The sequence below is a fragment of the Prionailurus viverrinus genome, chromosome A1 (genome assembly GCF_022837055.1).
Source record: "Prionailurus viverrinus isolate Anna chromosome A1, UM_Priviv_1.0, whole genome shotgun sequence".
Taxonomy (NCBI): Eukaryota; Metazoa; Chordata; class Mammalia; order Carnivora; family Felidae; genus Prionailurus; species Prionailurus viverrinus.
The window spans coordinates 229271461-229287625 of record NC_062561.1 but is presented as its reverse complement, the minus strand read 5'-3'; the positions used below and the strand labels follow the sequence as shown (position 1 = coordinate 229287625).

Below are 16165 nucleotides of genomic sequence, written 5' to 3'. Positions count from 1 at the left end.
ATGTATGTGCATTTTCCAATTCTGGTCATAATTAGTATATTTTAAGGGATCCTTTGACATCTCTTTGCTCATTTCTAAAGAGAACTCTGAAAGATCCTGTGTTGATAGTGAAGGATACCAAAAAGAGAAGTCCCCCGAAGATGGTGGTTCCGGTTGACGTTGACGGGCAGAGGCAGTGGTGAACCTTACCCCGCAGCAGCACGCTCACGGTGCTGCCTGAAGCCCTGCCGGGGGGGCTCCTGCGAGCCGAACAGTCCGTGGGGGGTCGTGGGCACAGTCCGCACCCTCAGACTGGGCCGACTCCTGCTCCCACGCCCGCCAACCTTGTCCTCTGGGCCTCGTGACTGCCCCGCGGGCCCCATTTCCTTACCTGCGGCAGGGGCTGTGGTTGGGCTCACACCCGAGGTGCAGCAAGGGCTCAGGACAGTGGCTCGTGGAGAGCTGGGAGAGCTGGTGTTCAGCCTGTGCTGATGACGACAGAACAGACTGCTTTCAGTTAGTTTTTATTGTCAAGGTTAAATTCCCTGTAGATGCTGCTTGTGGCCTGTGTGGGGTGGGGCGTTGCACCCCCACCCTGATGCCAGGGGAACCCCTCCCTCTGTTTCTGTGCGTCAGCGTCCTCCTTACTGAGACCATCTCATACTTACCATGCTGCATTTATAGCTGCTTTCAATGTTTTTTCAACTTGCAGGAACATCGGACAGATAGCACAGAGAACGTAACTCTCCTTGAACTGCTGACTTTAGCGTCCTTTTCCCACCAAGGAAGGACGCTGTTCTGTGCACCCACATATCACTGTCAGAATCAGGAGGCTAGCACTGCGACGTGCCTACCTTCTAACCCTCAGCCCCGGCATGTCCTTACGGCTGAAGGACCCGGTGCACAATCACCGGTGGCATCAAGTGGTCGCATTTCCAAGGTCCTTGTGTTGGTAGCACCTCCTTGGTCGTGCCTAAACTTTTCTGACCGTTGGAGGATTTCAGGCCCATTATTTTGGAGAATGCTCCTCCCTTTGGGTTTGCCTGATGCTTCCTCATGATTAGACTCCAGTTATATGTCTTCGGCTGGGTGTGTCCTAGACACGCTGCCGTGTCCTTGGGCGACACCCGGTTTTCATTTGTCCCACTACCTGTGGTCCTCGTGTTGACTTCTGGGTTGAAGTGGTGTCTGCCAGGCTTCTCCACTGTGGGATGAGTCTCTCCTCCTCGGTAATTAACAAGCACTTAGTGGGGAGCTCCTTTGAAATTCTATAAATATCCTGTTCCTCGTCTAGTTTTATTTATTTACTTATGTCCGTATGGACTCGTGCTTTCCTTTGCATTGGTGGCTTATACTCTGTTAGTCTCACTGTTTACTCTCAGATCGTCCCTGATTTGGCCAGTGGGAGCCCCCTCAAGCTAACCTCTGTGGCCTGACCTACCCACATTGTTCTCAAGCATCTCCTTCCTTCTGGATACAGTAAGATATTTCAGGCTCATCTTGTGCTTTGTCCCATCCCAACCTTGAGTCAGCCATATCTCCAAGAGCCCTGGTTCCTTGTAGAGGAGAATCGCCATTCCAGGTAGAAATCTGGGTACTAGGAATGCTTAACTGCTGTTGGGCCGTGGCTACTCCTGGGCCTTCTCATTGGAGGAGGGAAAGAGGAGTGTCTGTGTGTGTGTGTGTGTGTGTGTGTGTGTGTGTGTATGTACAAACGCAAACGTTCCCACATGTGTCTGTAGAACCATGTATCACACGCATCCATCTAATTCCAACCTGGTACTATAGGGCTAGCTCAGCTTTTCTCCTTTTCCACATCTGTAACTCCCTTTTCTGAACTAAGGACACTGCCCCTCCTTATCCTTAATGTGTTGTTTCAGTAGATGGATGTCCCCTAGTGGGAGGCTGCCCATGCAGGGGCGCCCTCATCTTTCCCAGGTGCAGGCTTTCTGCAGGGACACTGCCCCACACTCTGTCCACTTAGGAGACGCTGCCCCTGCTCAGCTGAAGGACTGACATGTTCGAGAAGGACAGAGGACACAGCCTGTTTCTAAAAGGGACCTCAGCCTGCTCTACGGGCCTTCCCTCTGTTCTTGCACGTTGCTGAAGCCCTCCCACTCTTGGCTGCCCCCAGCCCCTGCCGGCCTGCCTTCTCTCCAGCATTTCCATGAGCAGGGGCGGCTCTCTGGTACACCTCTTTATTTGGGGAACCCATTTGCAGCCTTTCATTTATCATGGATCAAAATGGAGTAATTCTCAGGGTATTTTAGATACCTATTTACACATAACTTTAAGCTCTCTAAAACTCTAGCTAGTTTGTATAAGCCATTATGGTTATTTCCTTTTTCTCAAAAAAGTATGTGTTCTTAAGTAGAAGAGAGAGAAGCACAGAATTACCGGTAAGTAGAAACATGTTAAAGAAGACAGCAACTTGTACTTGGAACCCAGTCTTTCCACTTGCACTTGGGGAATTATAAAACCGTATGTCATACTGAAAGACAAAACTGGAACTCTGCACTCCGTCATGAGACTGGAAGGGAAAGTGAAGTGGGCATTTGTGCTGTGTGCTATCTTCTGGATGTGCAGCAGCACAAAGCCGAAAGCCCTCTGTGAGTCATGGGACAGCCACAGCCGCCTGTAGATACCCTGTCTCCGCTTCAGAGGGAAGGCTCAGAGTTTAACAATCTAGAACAGTAATGGAAAAGGCTGCTGATAGAGGTATACTGAACTCCTTAACTCATCTCTTCCCTTCATATTTTTTCTGTTTAATTTGCAGCAATGATCTGGAGTGTTCCAAAGTGACTCAGTTGCCATGTGTGATGGCCAGCTGGGTTTTTTCTAATTCACCTTCTATTTCTCTGGATTTTCTCTTGTGCAGAACACATATACCAACGCGGATAAATTACTGGAAGCAGCAGAACAGCTGGCGCAGACCGGGGAATGTGACCCAGAAGAGATTTATCAGGCTGCCCATCAGCTTGAAGACCGGATACAAGATTTTGTTCGGCGTGTCGAGCAGCGGAAGATCCTGCTGGACATGTCAGTCTCGTTTCACAGCCATGTCAAGGAGGTAAGGCATCGGGACGCATGATGGAGCCTGGCTCTGAAAGGCCCTTTGAATCCCTTGGGAAGAGTGTGGACTGGTTGTGATGTGAGACAGTGGACCGGAGGTGGTGAGCCATGAGACAAAGGCTTTCGACCTGAGTGGGTCGGCATGCACGGGGGACTGTGCTCTAGGCTGCTGGCTCCTTGCTTGTCTTCGCCAGCGTGGAAGCCTGCGTGTCTGTCAGGAGTGGACCCGTGAGGCCTGGGCTGGCCAGGGAAGGGTGTGGAGTAGGAGGTGAGCAGGGAAGCCTAGAGCTGGTAGAGGGGTCTTTAACTTGGAGAGAGGACAGAGCGTGTCCATCTTAGCTGTGACTGTGGTCACAGCTTGGTTTCCTTTCCGTGGGTAAGGCTGTCATGTGGCCAGTGTCATGGTTGACATGATTTTATCGGACTGTGTGACCACTCTCAGATCATGATAAAAGTGAATTCTACGTAATATTGAACTTAAATGTGCCAAACCCAACATGGCCATCGGGATACTAGTGCTGACTTCATAGGTATGCTCTTGTCATTGTAAAAGATCATGTTATTTGGTACATGAAAATAGGTGGATACTAATTATACCTTGTGTACGTGTATGTTATTCTTAGGAGAAATCCTACAAAATTACAATTAAGCTTACGTAGCTTTTTAGGAGAAAAAAGACGTAATCTAAAGTTTTCGGTAGGACTACAAATTGACTAAAGATGTCAACTTTTACTGCATCTTCTTGTGAAGGGAAAAAAAACCTCTCTACTTCACAGCTCTTTGTAAATTGGAGATGAGGAGCCCTTCCAGGTGATCTGAGATTGAGCACATGAAAGCTTATAGACGCAGGCTGGGAAGAAGGATCTGGAAAGCGTAGGGCTGCCCGAGAACCGCGGGAGGGGCGTCAGAGACCAGGAAGCGGGAGCTGTGCTCAAAGGGAAGGAACCTCACCGCCAGTTCTGGAACTTGGGCAGTTAGTTGTCGCCCAGGCCATTCATCACTTAAAGGCTTGGCTCCCAGAAACCCATACTTCCCTCTTACTCTGAAACTCTGCGAGCCTGTGTGGCAGCCTGGAGACAGACCCTGAGACCTTGGCCCACCCAGGCTGGTGATGGGCTCTGCCGTCCTCTGCTGTGCAGGCAGCCCTTTCTGCAGCAGCCGGCGCTGTGTGGGCCTGGGGAGGCTCTCAGAGCAGAACACCACTGCCTCCAGCTTCTCTGCCTGCCCTTAATAATGCCATAACTAAAAAAGACTTCACGGTATTTACGAAGAAACTGCTTTTTTTTTAATGCTTGTTTATTTTTGAGAGAGAGAGACAGACAGACAGAGACGGAGAGCAAGCCGGGAGGGGCAGAGAAAGGGAGACAGAGAATCCCAAGCAGGCTCTTCACTTACAGTGAAGCCCGACTCAAGGCTTGAACTCACCAGTTGTGAGATCGGGACCTGAGCCGAAACCAAGAGTCGGACATTTATCTGAGTGAGCCAGCCAGGTGCCCCAAAAGAAGGTTTTTGGTTTTTTTCCGAGGACACATGGTAATTCTGAGGAGACTTACCAATGGTACGATTGTCCGCAGCGGTTTCTGGTCACGGGTGCAGCCAGCTGTGAGTTCTTCCCTCAGCTCGGGTCAGGCCGTAGCCACCAGTGGGTGTCCCTGCCTCTGGCCGCTCTCGCTCCAGCCTCCTGCAACACTGCTACAGAAATAGAAATTTGATCGGGTCATAGCCTTACTTTTGAACCGTCAGTGATTCCTTATGTACGTGGGGCACTGGCCTGAAACCTCTCTGCATCCTAACGGTCCGGTCTCCACTTTGCCTGCAGCCCGTCACACTCAGCAGTGTCCCCAAACCTGTGACACTCGGGCGCCCCTGAAACTTGGGTATATAGCTTCCCTTCACTGCTCCAGGCAGGGTCAGCTGTTTCCCCTGCGCCTTCTGGAACTTTCTTTATGCCCACCTGTTGCAGTACAGTTGTGTGTTTCTCTCTCTTTCCCTTCAATGTTGATGTCAGCAACTCTTTACCTCATGCATTTGGACACCCAGGCCGAGAGGGAGAAGGTGATGTGTGTGAAAAAGCAGACTGTGCCTTCGCTCTTCCAGGTGCGGCAGACAGACAGACGGCAGCAAATAGCTCCGAGCACCCCCCTCCTAGGGAAGCACGGTGGCTGGGGGGTGAAGCTTGTCACTTGAGCCGCAGGGGGCGCCGTGGCCTCGGGTAGCCTGTGCCTCTGGAGACAGAGGAAGGTCTGCCACCACGTGTCCCTAATCTGCTGTTTGTCTCTGTGACGTGCCAAGGAATGTTCTCAAGCAGGATTTGTAAAGATTTAGCTTGACTTTAGGATGGAGAAGACTTTGTGAAGCAGTATATATGATTTACATCACCTTTTCAGCTTGGTTACAGTTTTCAGAAAGCAGACACTAAAGGAAACTAGAAGGAAAGCGTTTTGCAAGAGCTGTTCCCCAGAGACTGGGTCTCAGTTCACTGGCTTTAATAACATAAGTAGCATTTTTAAGAAAAAGAATCTTATAATAAAAACATTACAGTTAGCAAACAATAGAATCTGTCTTGTTACCAGACTTGGGAATTTATTTAAAAGTGAAAACACATTTTGTTTTCATTGACTTACACCGTAGGAACTTCTAGAATTGATGAAGTTGGTAGACCAAGGAGACCTCAAATCTGTTTTAAAGGTTAAGTGGTTCCCTTTACAACTGGAGAATTTTCAGTGTGTTCATTCCTGTTATATGGAAAACTATCACAGTGGCAGAGAAACTAGCGTGTGTACCCTGACTGGGTTCTTCTTAAATGTGTGCCCTAAAGTGACCTGAGGCCGAGGAAGGGTGCCCCAGCTGACCAGTTGGGGGAGTGCCTAGCGGTCCCAGGCAGCCGGGAGTTCAGATGCTGTGAAGCTGGCCACACAGGCATGGAGTGCTGCTCGATTCTTCCCTCCGATGTGCTTGGCCTTCGTCTTTAGCCCCGGCCATTTTTATAGTAGATTCATTTGTTACTGACCAGCTCCAGAATTTTCCTCAGTCTCCTTTCTCTGTGCTGCATCTAGGCCTTAACGTCTACAGGGGTACTTGGTAGGTTTTTTTGGGAAGGAATGATTTCTTCTGTCACTGTGTTGTGAAACTGGGTATTTAATGAAAATTCAGATTCGTTTAATGAAAATTCAGATTTGTTTAGAACAAATTTAATTAGTTTAAAATGAGATTAAAAGTGACAGAAGGGCCAAATAAAGGAAGTCATGCTAATTAAATACGTGTTTGCATAAAGTTACTAAACAGTTTAACATATCAGAGGAATGAAAGGTTGCTAAAAAATTTATGCTGTCTAAATTAATTTTTCTCAAGCAGATCATACAATTAAAATTTTTCTTTTAGGGTTTATTTCTTTTTGAGAGAGAGACAGAGTGTGAACAGGGGAGGGGCAGAGAGAGAGGGAAACACGGAATCCTAAGCAGGCTCCAGGTTCTGAGCTGTCAGCACAGAGCCCGACGCGTGGCTTGAACCCATGAACTGTGAGATCATGACCGGAGCTGAAGTTGGACACCCAACCAACTGAGCCACCCAGGCACCCCTGCAATTTAAAATTACATAGAGGAAGATAGAAAAGGCGGGTTGTCTTTTTTATTTAGGCAAATACATGAAGCTTTTTGGAAGCTAGCTTTCAAAGGCTCTCCTGGTGTGCAGGTGGACTTCTCACTCCAGACGCGTGGTGGTGGTGATCTCTCGCTTTACGTGGAGCACAGCTGTTGGCCTGTCTCTTTTGTGGCACATTTCTGGCTCACTGATGAGCACGTAATCGAAGGTGGCATCATTAACCACTAAGTTTAAAGGTGCTGGATTGGGAATTCTTCTTAAGAACCCCACCTGGGAGAGACTCAAGGGTTGTGCGTTGTGGCCGACCGAGCGCTTAGGTTCTGAGCGAGACCTCGGGACGCCTTGCTCTCTTAATCCCAGAAGATGCAATACAGAATACCCATTCCTGGGAAGAGAGAAGAGAGGAAATATCTTCCACCTTGAGGTGGGATGCAGAAAGTGGTTGATGGAGTTTCACCCCAGATCTGGAAGCATCCTGGGACCCTTCCTGCATTTTTTTTCCTCCTCTGAAAGCAAGTCATGAGATGTTTTACCCCTCCTTTCAGAAGGCGTGATGACTGATACTCCCTGGTTTCTTGTTTAAAATGTTTTTAAAGTAGTATTTAAGAGAATGCCGACGAGCCTAACATGAAGTTTCCTCCTCCTGCCTTTGCCTTCTACCTCTCAGTCTCTCTGCTCTCCTTTGGCACGTTGTTCACACCGCTTCTGACTATAACTCTCCCAGTATTGCCTGTCTTCCTGTCCTCCTGGATGCTTTTTCCCACTGTTGATTCATTTGTTCACTCATCCCCACGGGCCTCCCAGGCCAGCTGTCATGTGCCAGGACAAAGATGAAGGACCAGCAGAGAGACCTATGTTTGCTTTTGTGTGTATTGTGTGTGTGTCGGTCGTTTGTTGGTTTTTCACGGTGGATGCGAAGTTCCTTGAAGACCAAAACGATATATCCCTTACCTTTATATCTCACTAGTGAGCCTGCCTTCCAGACTTAGCATATCCTCTGTCAGCTTGTGGAATAAATAATGTCTATTTCTAGCACACCATTCTGAGATTTAATGATAGAGGGACATATTTCCATTTCCAAATATAGCACAAGCATAGTTATTTTCATCCATTCGTCCTTCATTCTCGAAATTAGGTCCTGAGTTAATTGATAATTACCTTTGATATTTGTGGGTTATTTGAGGCAACCAGGTGGTGGTACTGAGTTCTTGGCCGGAGTTTATTTCTGGATTTGATTCAGTGGCCTTGAGTTGGTTTTGTTCACTTGATTTCTGAAAGCCATGGTTTCCCAGCCATGGTTTCCCAGGGAAGACCATTCCCATTTGAATCGGGCTGTGATTCTTGCTGGGTTTAAGTAAAGAAGCCTTTTGGGTTCTGTTTCTGCAGACTTACACGCTGAACTGGGGCAAGTTTTTGTTTGGGGTAATGCCTGGGAAAAGAGGATTTACTCAGAAGTCAAAAATAAAGGCCTCCTGACCACCTGGTGATTTTTTTTTTTTTTTTTGTCCCAGCATACCCGTCTGGCTTCATTTTTATGCCTGCGGGTAAGCTGGCTTCTTTCTTTATGCTCTGGCTAGTGCTCCCTTGCCCTGGGGAGCAGGGACAGAGCCCTTGGGGACTCTGCACCCTGGTCACCCCGGTTGGGGAGGGTTTCCAGGAAGCGGGTGCTGCATAGCTCCTTGGAGTATGGAGTTCTCAGGCCGCCTCTCCTCCAGCCCTCACCTAGTTCGCTCCAGGAGTATTGTTGAAAACGAACCCAGTGCTTTCTCAGTCAGCCCTGCCTAAAGGGCCCAGATTTCCTTTCTCTCCTTTCCCTGGCGGAGCTGGAGAATGAATTGGGCATCTGGTGGTTAACCTCATTCAGGAAAATTGATTGACGGTGCGTGCTGCTCCTTGGGTAGACCAGCTGCCCTCTGCTGAATTCTTGTCATCGGTGGTTTGTAGTGCAGAGCCCGTTCCTTAGGCCTGACTTTCCAGAGAGGGCCTGTTTCTGTTCCATGCAGGGACCTGTCAGCTCTCTGAGCGAGCCTGGCCTCTTGAGCTCCAGCATCCTCCAGATCTCTCACACCTCCCGTGCTAAGTTCTCTAGTTTGAGCCCAAGCTTCCAAGCCTTTCGTTTTGGCCTTCACAGCCATGCTTTTGCTGATGACTCCTGCATCTGTGTTCTCTAAAATGATTTATTTGCTTGTTTCCATTACTATTTCCACCCCACGTATATACCTCCAAAGATCTATGTGATCCCTCTAAACATACTCCCAGCTTTCTTTTTTAACTTTCAATCTGAAATAATTACAGGTTCACAGGAAGTTGGCCAAAAAAGAAATGGACAAGGAGGTCTGTACCCCCTTCTCCCAGCCTCCCCCAGTGTCACGTCCTGGGTAGCCCCCGTGCACTATGCAAGCAGGAAAGTGACTCTGCTATGCTCCACAAGCCTCTTTCGGTGTGGCACGTGTGCATGTGCTCGTGGGTGGTTGCTCTGTGCTGTTGTATCCTGTGCGGATTCACGTAACCACTTTGAACTTACAGAATCATCCCATCACCCAGGTGATACACCTCCTGTTCATACCCAACCCCAACTGCGTCTCTAACCCCTGGCAGCCACTCATCTGTTATTCTCCATGTATATAATTTGTGATTCAAAATGTTGTGTAAGGGGATCATACGCTGTGTAACTTTCTTACTTGGCGTCATTCCCTTGAGATCCATCAGTAGTTCTTTCCTCTTCCTTCCTGAGTAGTGTTTCCTGGTACGGATATGCCCTAGTTTGTTAGCCACCTACCCATTAAGGGACAGTGGGTTCTCTTCAGGTTTTGGCAATTTCAGAAAGAGACACTGGACTGTCATGCACAGGTTTTCACATGGACTGAAGCTTTTATTCCTGTGGGCCAAATGGCCGAGAGTGCGATTGCTGGGTGCTCTGGTTAAGCTCCTGTTGTTCTGAAAGAGACCACCGACTGTTTTCCAGAACGGCTGTTTCATTTGCACTCCCCTCAGCAATGGTGAGTGATCTTTGCGACTTCTCAAAAGGCCAGGATGGCTTCGATACATTTGTCAGAGGGGAAGGTTAAGACCTTAGGATGTTTAGTTGATCACCTCTCAGTAATTCATGTTCGGTATTCGGTACCTTAGCTGACCTCTCTCCTTGTACTCGTGAATATTTGATTCCTTTGATTTAACTAATCTGATGCAGATGCAAATGGGCAATTAAACGGCCTCAAGCCAAAGAAAGCAAGAGGAAGCAAAGAGCCTAGAACAGTCCTTGCATGACTCAACGTTAGATTTGGTTTGGGGCATTTAGTTGCTACCAACAGGTTTAGCACTTTGTCTTCTTATGCTCTGTAGTGTCTGGCGTTTAAAAAAGTAGATGGTCTTGCTGTAGGGGTGTGTGTGTGTGTGTGTGTGTGTGTGTGAATCTAGTCATTGATGCTTTCTTTCTGTAAAAGTATAACCTTTATTAAATTAATTAACAAAGCATATCCAAGTGGAACCTGTCCCTTTAACTGCCTGAGTGACGTGGGCCAGACTTGAATGCCTCTGCTTCCCCTACTACAGGATGGGAACACGAGGGTCTCTCGGGCGTGGGGACAGCTGAGTGAAACTCTGTCAGCACTTACCATAGTGCCTGTCTTGGAGCAGCTGCCAGTAAATGTTCCTTTTTCCCTCCTCTCCCCATCTCCCCACCTGTAACTGATTGGACACACACAGAATGGGGCAGATGGAAATGTGCGATGCAAAGGTATAAATACCTAGCTATAATCTGATCTCTTCCTCCCTCATCTTTGCTCAACAAAAACTGTTTAATCTACTTCTGGTGCCCTTGCTCTGAGTAAGCACCTTGCTCTGGCCCTTTTGTTTAAGATCAAAGCTTGAAGCCTTTCTGGGATATAAGCTGTGTCTCTAGCCCCAGTCTGTCAGGACAGGGTCAGCTCTTGTAAAGAATCTTTACTCATGGGTCCATTCATTCATACTGGCGTGTGTTACTTTGCACAAATCACTAAATTCTTGTGTTACCAGCCAAAGCTGCAAAATAAAGGATTTTTTTCCCACCAAATAAGTATGCATAAAACACTAGTGTTAGCCCAGGGGGAGAGAGCGATGCTCTTCTCTAAAAGAGGCCCTTTTATCAGAAGAGTTTTATGTAAAGCATTATTTTTTTTTCTATAGGATAGTTGAAAAGTGGTTTTAAATTCATGAATTTTCTATTTCTTCATACTGGTCCGATATTTTCAGGTAGAGAAAATTTTCATGTCAGCAGGGAAATGAGATGTTAGTGTAGAAAATTACTAAGTGGCCACTCGGTAAATGATTATTAAATGAATTAATAACATACTACATTATCTTTATTTGTAACTCGGTATTACAACAGCTGGGATTTAAAATTTGTAACTGTGCACAGACTCCAAATTTTATAATTTCTTGTTGAAGGGTCAGCCCTCAATGGAGAGTTGCAAATGTCTGCTTTAATTCACTGTTTGTAGATTGGCCTCAATTAATATAATAGAGAGGAGAGGCCCTTCAGCTGAATGTCAAGCCAGTCCAATATTATAGGTCTTAAAATGTCCAGCTTAAAATGGATGTATATGTGATCTGGTTTACTTGCTGGACTTTTTAATAGAGCATTTTTAATGTTCTTGATTTTTTTATTTTGGCACTCAGCTTCATGAACTAAATGTGATAGCTCTTTGGTTAATTGAGAGAAGTACATCATCCATATGCATTTCTGGTATGTATTGTTTGTTACTGGTTATTGTTTTTATCGAGTAAGTGGTGGGAAGCTTGATCGGCAGCAACGTGTGAGGGTTTTGTCAGGAAAGCTGGAAAGCTCTAGATAAGAAAAGGCTTCTTTGGTTTTGTTGTTTGTTTTCCTTTCTTTGAAGCCCAAAATTGAGAGCCCTGAGATCAAGGAAGGGTTGGGCTTTGTGCCTGCACCAGCGAAGCCCATGGATATGAGCAGAAAATAGGTTTCATCAACTTTCACTTTGCTTTTTTGTTCTCCTCAAGGAGACTGCTCTTTGGACTGCCTTAGAAGAAGCGAAAGATCAAAATGAGTGAAGATTTTATAAGAAAGGATTTATTTCTTCCAAGGGAGTTCAAGTCTCTATTCCAAGACAGTTAGACCCTTGGGTAGTGAGAGAACCTGATGGTTGGGTCTGTTGATCTTTAAGGAGGGGTGAGAAAGGGGGGGCATGCCAGGGGGCTGGCAATGCAGAAAGCAGAGTTCACACAGCACACAGGTGAGGTCGGTCAGTCCTAGGCAGAGTTCTAGAAAAGGCAGTTGATAAACTGCCAGTAGAGAAAGAAGTGAATGAATGGGTTATAGCATGTTAACTGTATTTCACTCTGTACTCGGTTTCTGGTTTGATGAAGGGCATGCAGTGGAATTACTGAGCATTAAACCAGGCATTTAACATCTAATTTGTAGACGAAACAGGAAAGTATGGGCAATCTCTTAGTACAGTCACTGGAATCAGACTGCTGAATGGCTGGGAAAAAGCGTCAACTGAGGGAGTCACTTATCACAAGACCAGCACTGTCCTTATCCTTCCAAGCTGCTCTGATAGTGAGGTATTACTCATCGTACGCGGTTTGTGAGTAAGGAAGTAATTTCCAGTCCAGACCCACGGTTGGATCAGACTTGCTGATGGCGGTGGCCAAGGGAGGTGGTAGACCCGTCACCTCAGTGGGACCTGAGGCTGGCAGATGGGTGGGTTTCATCCCTGGCATCACCTTCTGTAGGGGAGCCTTCCGTGCCATTGTCGTGTCTTTGAACTGACCCTACTAATGTATTCAGAACTTTTATGTCCCAATGTGACATCTGGAAGGAATGCTCTTCGGAATTCAGACACCCTGAAAACCCTCCTTTGTTGTGTTGGGAGCTGTTTATGTTGAAAATGGGAAAATTGCCACCAAACAGGGACAGACTTGGTGCTGCAGCAGAAATCACCTTGGCTACCTGGGAAGCCTTGCAAGTGAGACCATCGTTGCAGGGCCTGTTAGTAGATGACCTCGGTGAGGCTGCAGGACGATGTCTCCCTTGAGTGTCTCTGTCCCCATGCAGAAAATCTGTGAGTGGAAGTATTGGCATGGAAAGCACGCTTATTATCAAGGTCTAGGTCAGGGTCTGTCAGATACAGAGGATCCCTAAACATGTCAGCAGGAATAGGTCAAAATCCAACATGGACATTTCATTCATGGGTTTTAATAGGAGTCTTTTGAATCAGAAACACTCAGGTTATGAAGTAAGGGTCACGTGTGGCCACAGCACATGTGAAAACAACAACCTTACACATGTTCGTGAACATGGTGCACAAGTGCCGTGCCCCGAAGTAACGCCTGTGGCTGTCGTGAGCAAAAGCACGGGAGAAAAGTCACAACTGGGGGTCAGTCATCTTGCCGTGCACTGCTGGTTGGATCGCACGTGATGTTTCCTTTGCTCCCCAGCCCCCACTTTGCAAGGGGGGAGTGTCCAGAGGGGAGTGAGCTGGTGTGGAAGGAGTTCCTGTTCCTGCCCTGCGGGCAGAGTCCAGGGAATGAAGTGTTACCCTTGGGACAAGGGACGGCAGACTGCACGAGTGCTCGCCGTCTCCGGAGATTTGCAGAGCCAAGGATGAATTACACTGTGACTAACTGCAGGCTGTTTCAGGGAGACCGTGGCTGCTCTCAAAATGACGCAGGGGCGGGAAGGAGCTCTTCCCACTTTGAAACCTCCAGGAGAGTGCTTTATGCTTTGGCAATGTTGGGAAAAGAGAAAAAATAAATTCCTCATCTCAAAATCTCTGTTCTTCACGAAGTAGACTTTGTGTAAATATTTGGGTGGTTGAGGTTCACGCTCTGACCTTGGTCTCTGTGTGGGCCCTCTGCCCAGGTACAGCACCTGTCCCTCACCTTGTCCTTGATTGCCCGTCCGTACCTTCCACCGTCCAGTGCTGCGGTACCCACAAGGCGTCCCCTCTTCACGGGGGGCCGCCCTCACATGCTCCGGCTTGCTTCTCCTTCTCTCCCCTCTCTTACACATACGTGCATTGGTATTATTTCTTGATACAGACTTTGATTTGTCCCTCATCCCTCCCCCAGTAATCTGATGGGCTTCCTTCATAAACCTCATCATATTAAGACATCTTTTATCACCCACCCAAGAATAACGTGGTACTCCTCAAACCCTTACTCCTCCATAATCAGGGCAGCAGGCGTGTGCACCATTTCAGGCTGGAGAATGCGCTGCACGTGGCTGGAACAGTTCCCCTTTGACCCCTGATGCTTATACCTAGAACTGAATCACGATTTCTGTGCACAGTGGGTGCCCCCTGAAATCCCGTCTGTAAGTTGCCATTGAAACTACCTACTTCTGCTCCTGATTTGCAGCTTCTGCTGGAAGGGCGGGGGGGGGGGGGGGGGAGTGGTGCAGCTTTTGCGCTTCCCACACTCCCTTACAGCTTCCCCATCCCCTTGGTATCCAGATGGTTGTCCCCGTGGTAAACAAGAGTAGGGAAACATAAGAGTGGTGGTAGCTTCTGTTTATAAAGTGCTTGAAGTAACTGAGCACGTTCACATGTCTGTAGCCACTTCATTTGATTCTCAAACTGACTTTGCCAGTTAGGGAAGATCCCATTTCATAGAGAAATCCTGGAGTAGAGGGTTCCAAGTATTTTCCCAACGCCACGCTCAGACAGAGGGCCACATCTGGTGAGTTGTGCCCCACCTCCAGATGGAGCGGGCTTGTAGGCTGTGTTCAGACTTTGCATCTGAGAGAGGTTGCAGCTGAAGGAGTCCCCAAATCTCAGGCCTCCGATCCTACCACCTGCCGAATCGGCTGGAAGGTCAGCCTTTCCCGGGACATGTCACACCAACAAGTCCCTCTGGGAGCCTTCGAGGTCTCCTGTCTTAATTAGCGAGGAAGGGGATTTTCCCAGCAGGGCTGCAGCTCCTCCTTTAGGCTCTGCCCAGCACAGAGCTGAAGGGGAGGGGGCTGCAGTGGGGGTGCACCTGGGCCACACCCAGCCAGCTGCCACTGGACCTGGGACCCGGGCTGTCACATCTTTATCGCGGGGGTCCTGCCCCCAGAACCTCACATGTCTCCCTAGCCCAGCCTTCGCTGTGGATGGATCCTGGTCCAGGAACCAGGTCTGTACATGGCCGCAGCCAAGTTGTGGGCTGGGTTCAAGTTCCCATCCTTGGAATGCTGGTGGCCACCACTCGGATGGCCTCTAGGGGGCGGTGTTGCCCACCTCAGGCTGTGGGCCACAGCTTTCCACGTGGGGTCCATGCCGCTGAGTGCCTGGGTAGAATGCAGCGCCTCTTGCTGTGGGCAGAGGTTGATCTCTTTATGGTAAATGACAGCATGCACCAAAGTGCAGTTTTTTTCATGCCTAGAAACGTACGGTAAAATTTCACAGGCATCCTAGAGACTTTTCTCATTCTTTTATTCAGAGGTTATTTTAGGCATCGTATGTACTAATTTAACAGCTTAAAAATAGACTTTACCTTAATTTTACTGCATTATGATATGCATCAGTTCATCACCAACTGACAGCAGAAATGACTTTTATCTGAGAATCCTTTTTTTTTCCAAATTGAATGAGAATATTTTCTGTAGTACCAGGAAAAAAAATTCTAAAGTGGCAAAGGATTTTTGAGCATTTTGACATTATGGATTTAAATAGAACCTTCCTCCTTCTACCTCATTTATTGTTCCCCTTTCAACTGCCTCATCCCAGGATCCATTTCTGTGGTTTCCTCTTTGGGGTGGCCCTTGGCCGGTTCCACAGCTGGCCAGGCAGGGTGAGCCCAGTCCACTGTGGATGCATGTTCAAGTGTCCAGGATGTGCAGGAAATAAACTTAGGAGGGAAGGAAAAGGCTTGACCCACAAATCCTCATGCCGCTTCCCCTGGAACCAAGGGGAAGTGGTTTCTATGGACTCTGGTGGACTAATTCCAGCCCCTTTTCCTCATACTATTTTTAGGTGTAAAAAGATGTAAATGCAGGATGGTGTTAAGTCTACCAGACTAAGTGACATATTTTGAACAGTAGATAGGAACCTGGATACGTTCGGAAAACTATCTAGCAAAGGAAGACTTTTATTTATTTACCTTCTAAAGTTTATTTACTTATTTTAGGAGGGGAGGGGCAGAGAGAGAGAGAGAGAGAGAGAGAGAGAGAGAGAGAGAGAGAGAGAGGAGAGAATCCCAAGCGGGCTCCATGCGGCCAACACAGAGCCTGATGTGGAGCTTAAACCCACGAAGCCACGAGATCTCGACCTGAGCCGAAACTGAGAGCTGGATGCTCAACCAACTGAGCCACCCAGGCCCCCCCACTCCCATTTATCTCATCTCATCTTATCTACTTATTTTTATTCGAGAGAGAGATAGAGCACGCACAGGGGAGGGGCAGAGGGGGAGAGATTCTCAGGCAGGCTCCACATTCAGCACAGAGCCTGACATGGGTCCTGATCCCACAACCCTGGGACCAGGACCTGAGCCAAATTCAAAAGTCGGACAGTCAACCCACTGAGCTACC

At 47.9% G+C, this 16165-nt stretch overlaps 1 protein-coding gene across 3 annotated transcripts in view; it reads left to right on the top strand.

Annotated features, from left to right (window-relative positions):
• Positions 1-16165, top strand: part of TRIO (trio Rho guanine nucleotide exchange factor) — a 353804-nt gene that overhangs the window by 194420 nt on the left and 143219 nt on the right. For all 3 annotated transcript variants that reach the window (XM_047857219.1, XM_047857283.1, XM_047857348.1), the window contains one exon: positions 2858-3049. In XM_047857219.1, coding sequence (XP_047713175.1) covers positions 2858-3049 — 192 coding nt within the window. The remainder of the gene's footprint in view (positions 1-2857; positions 3050-16165) is intronic.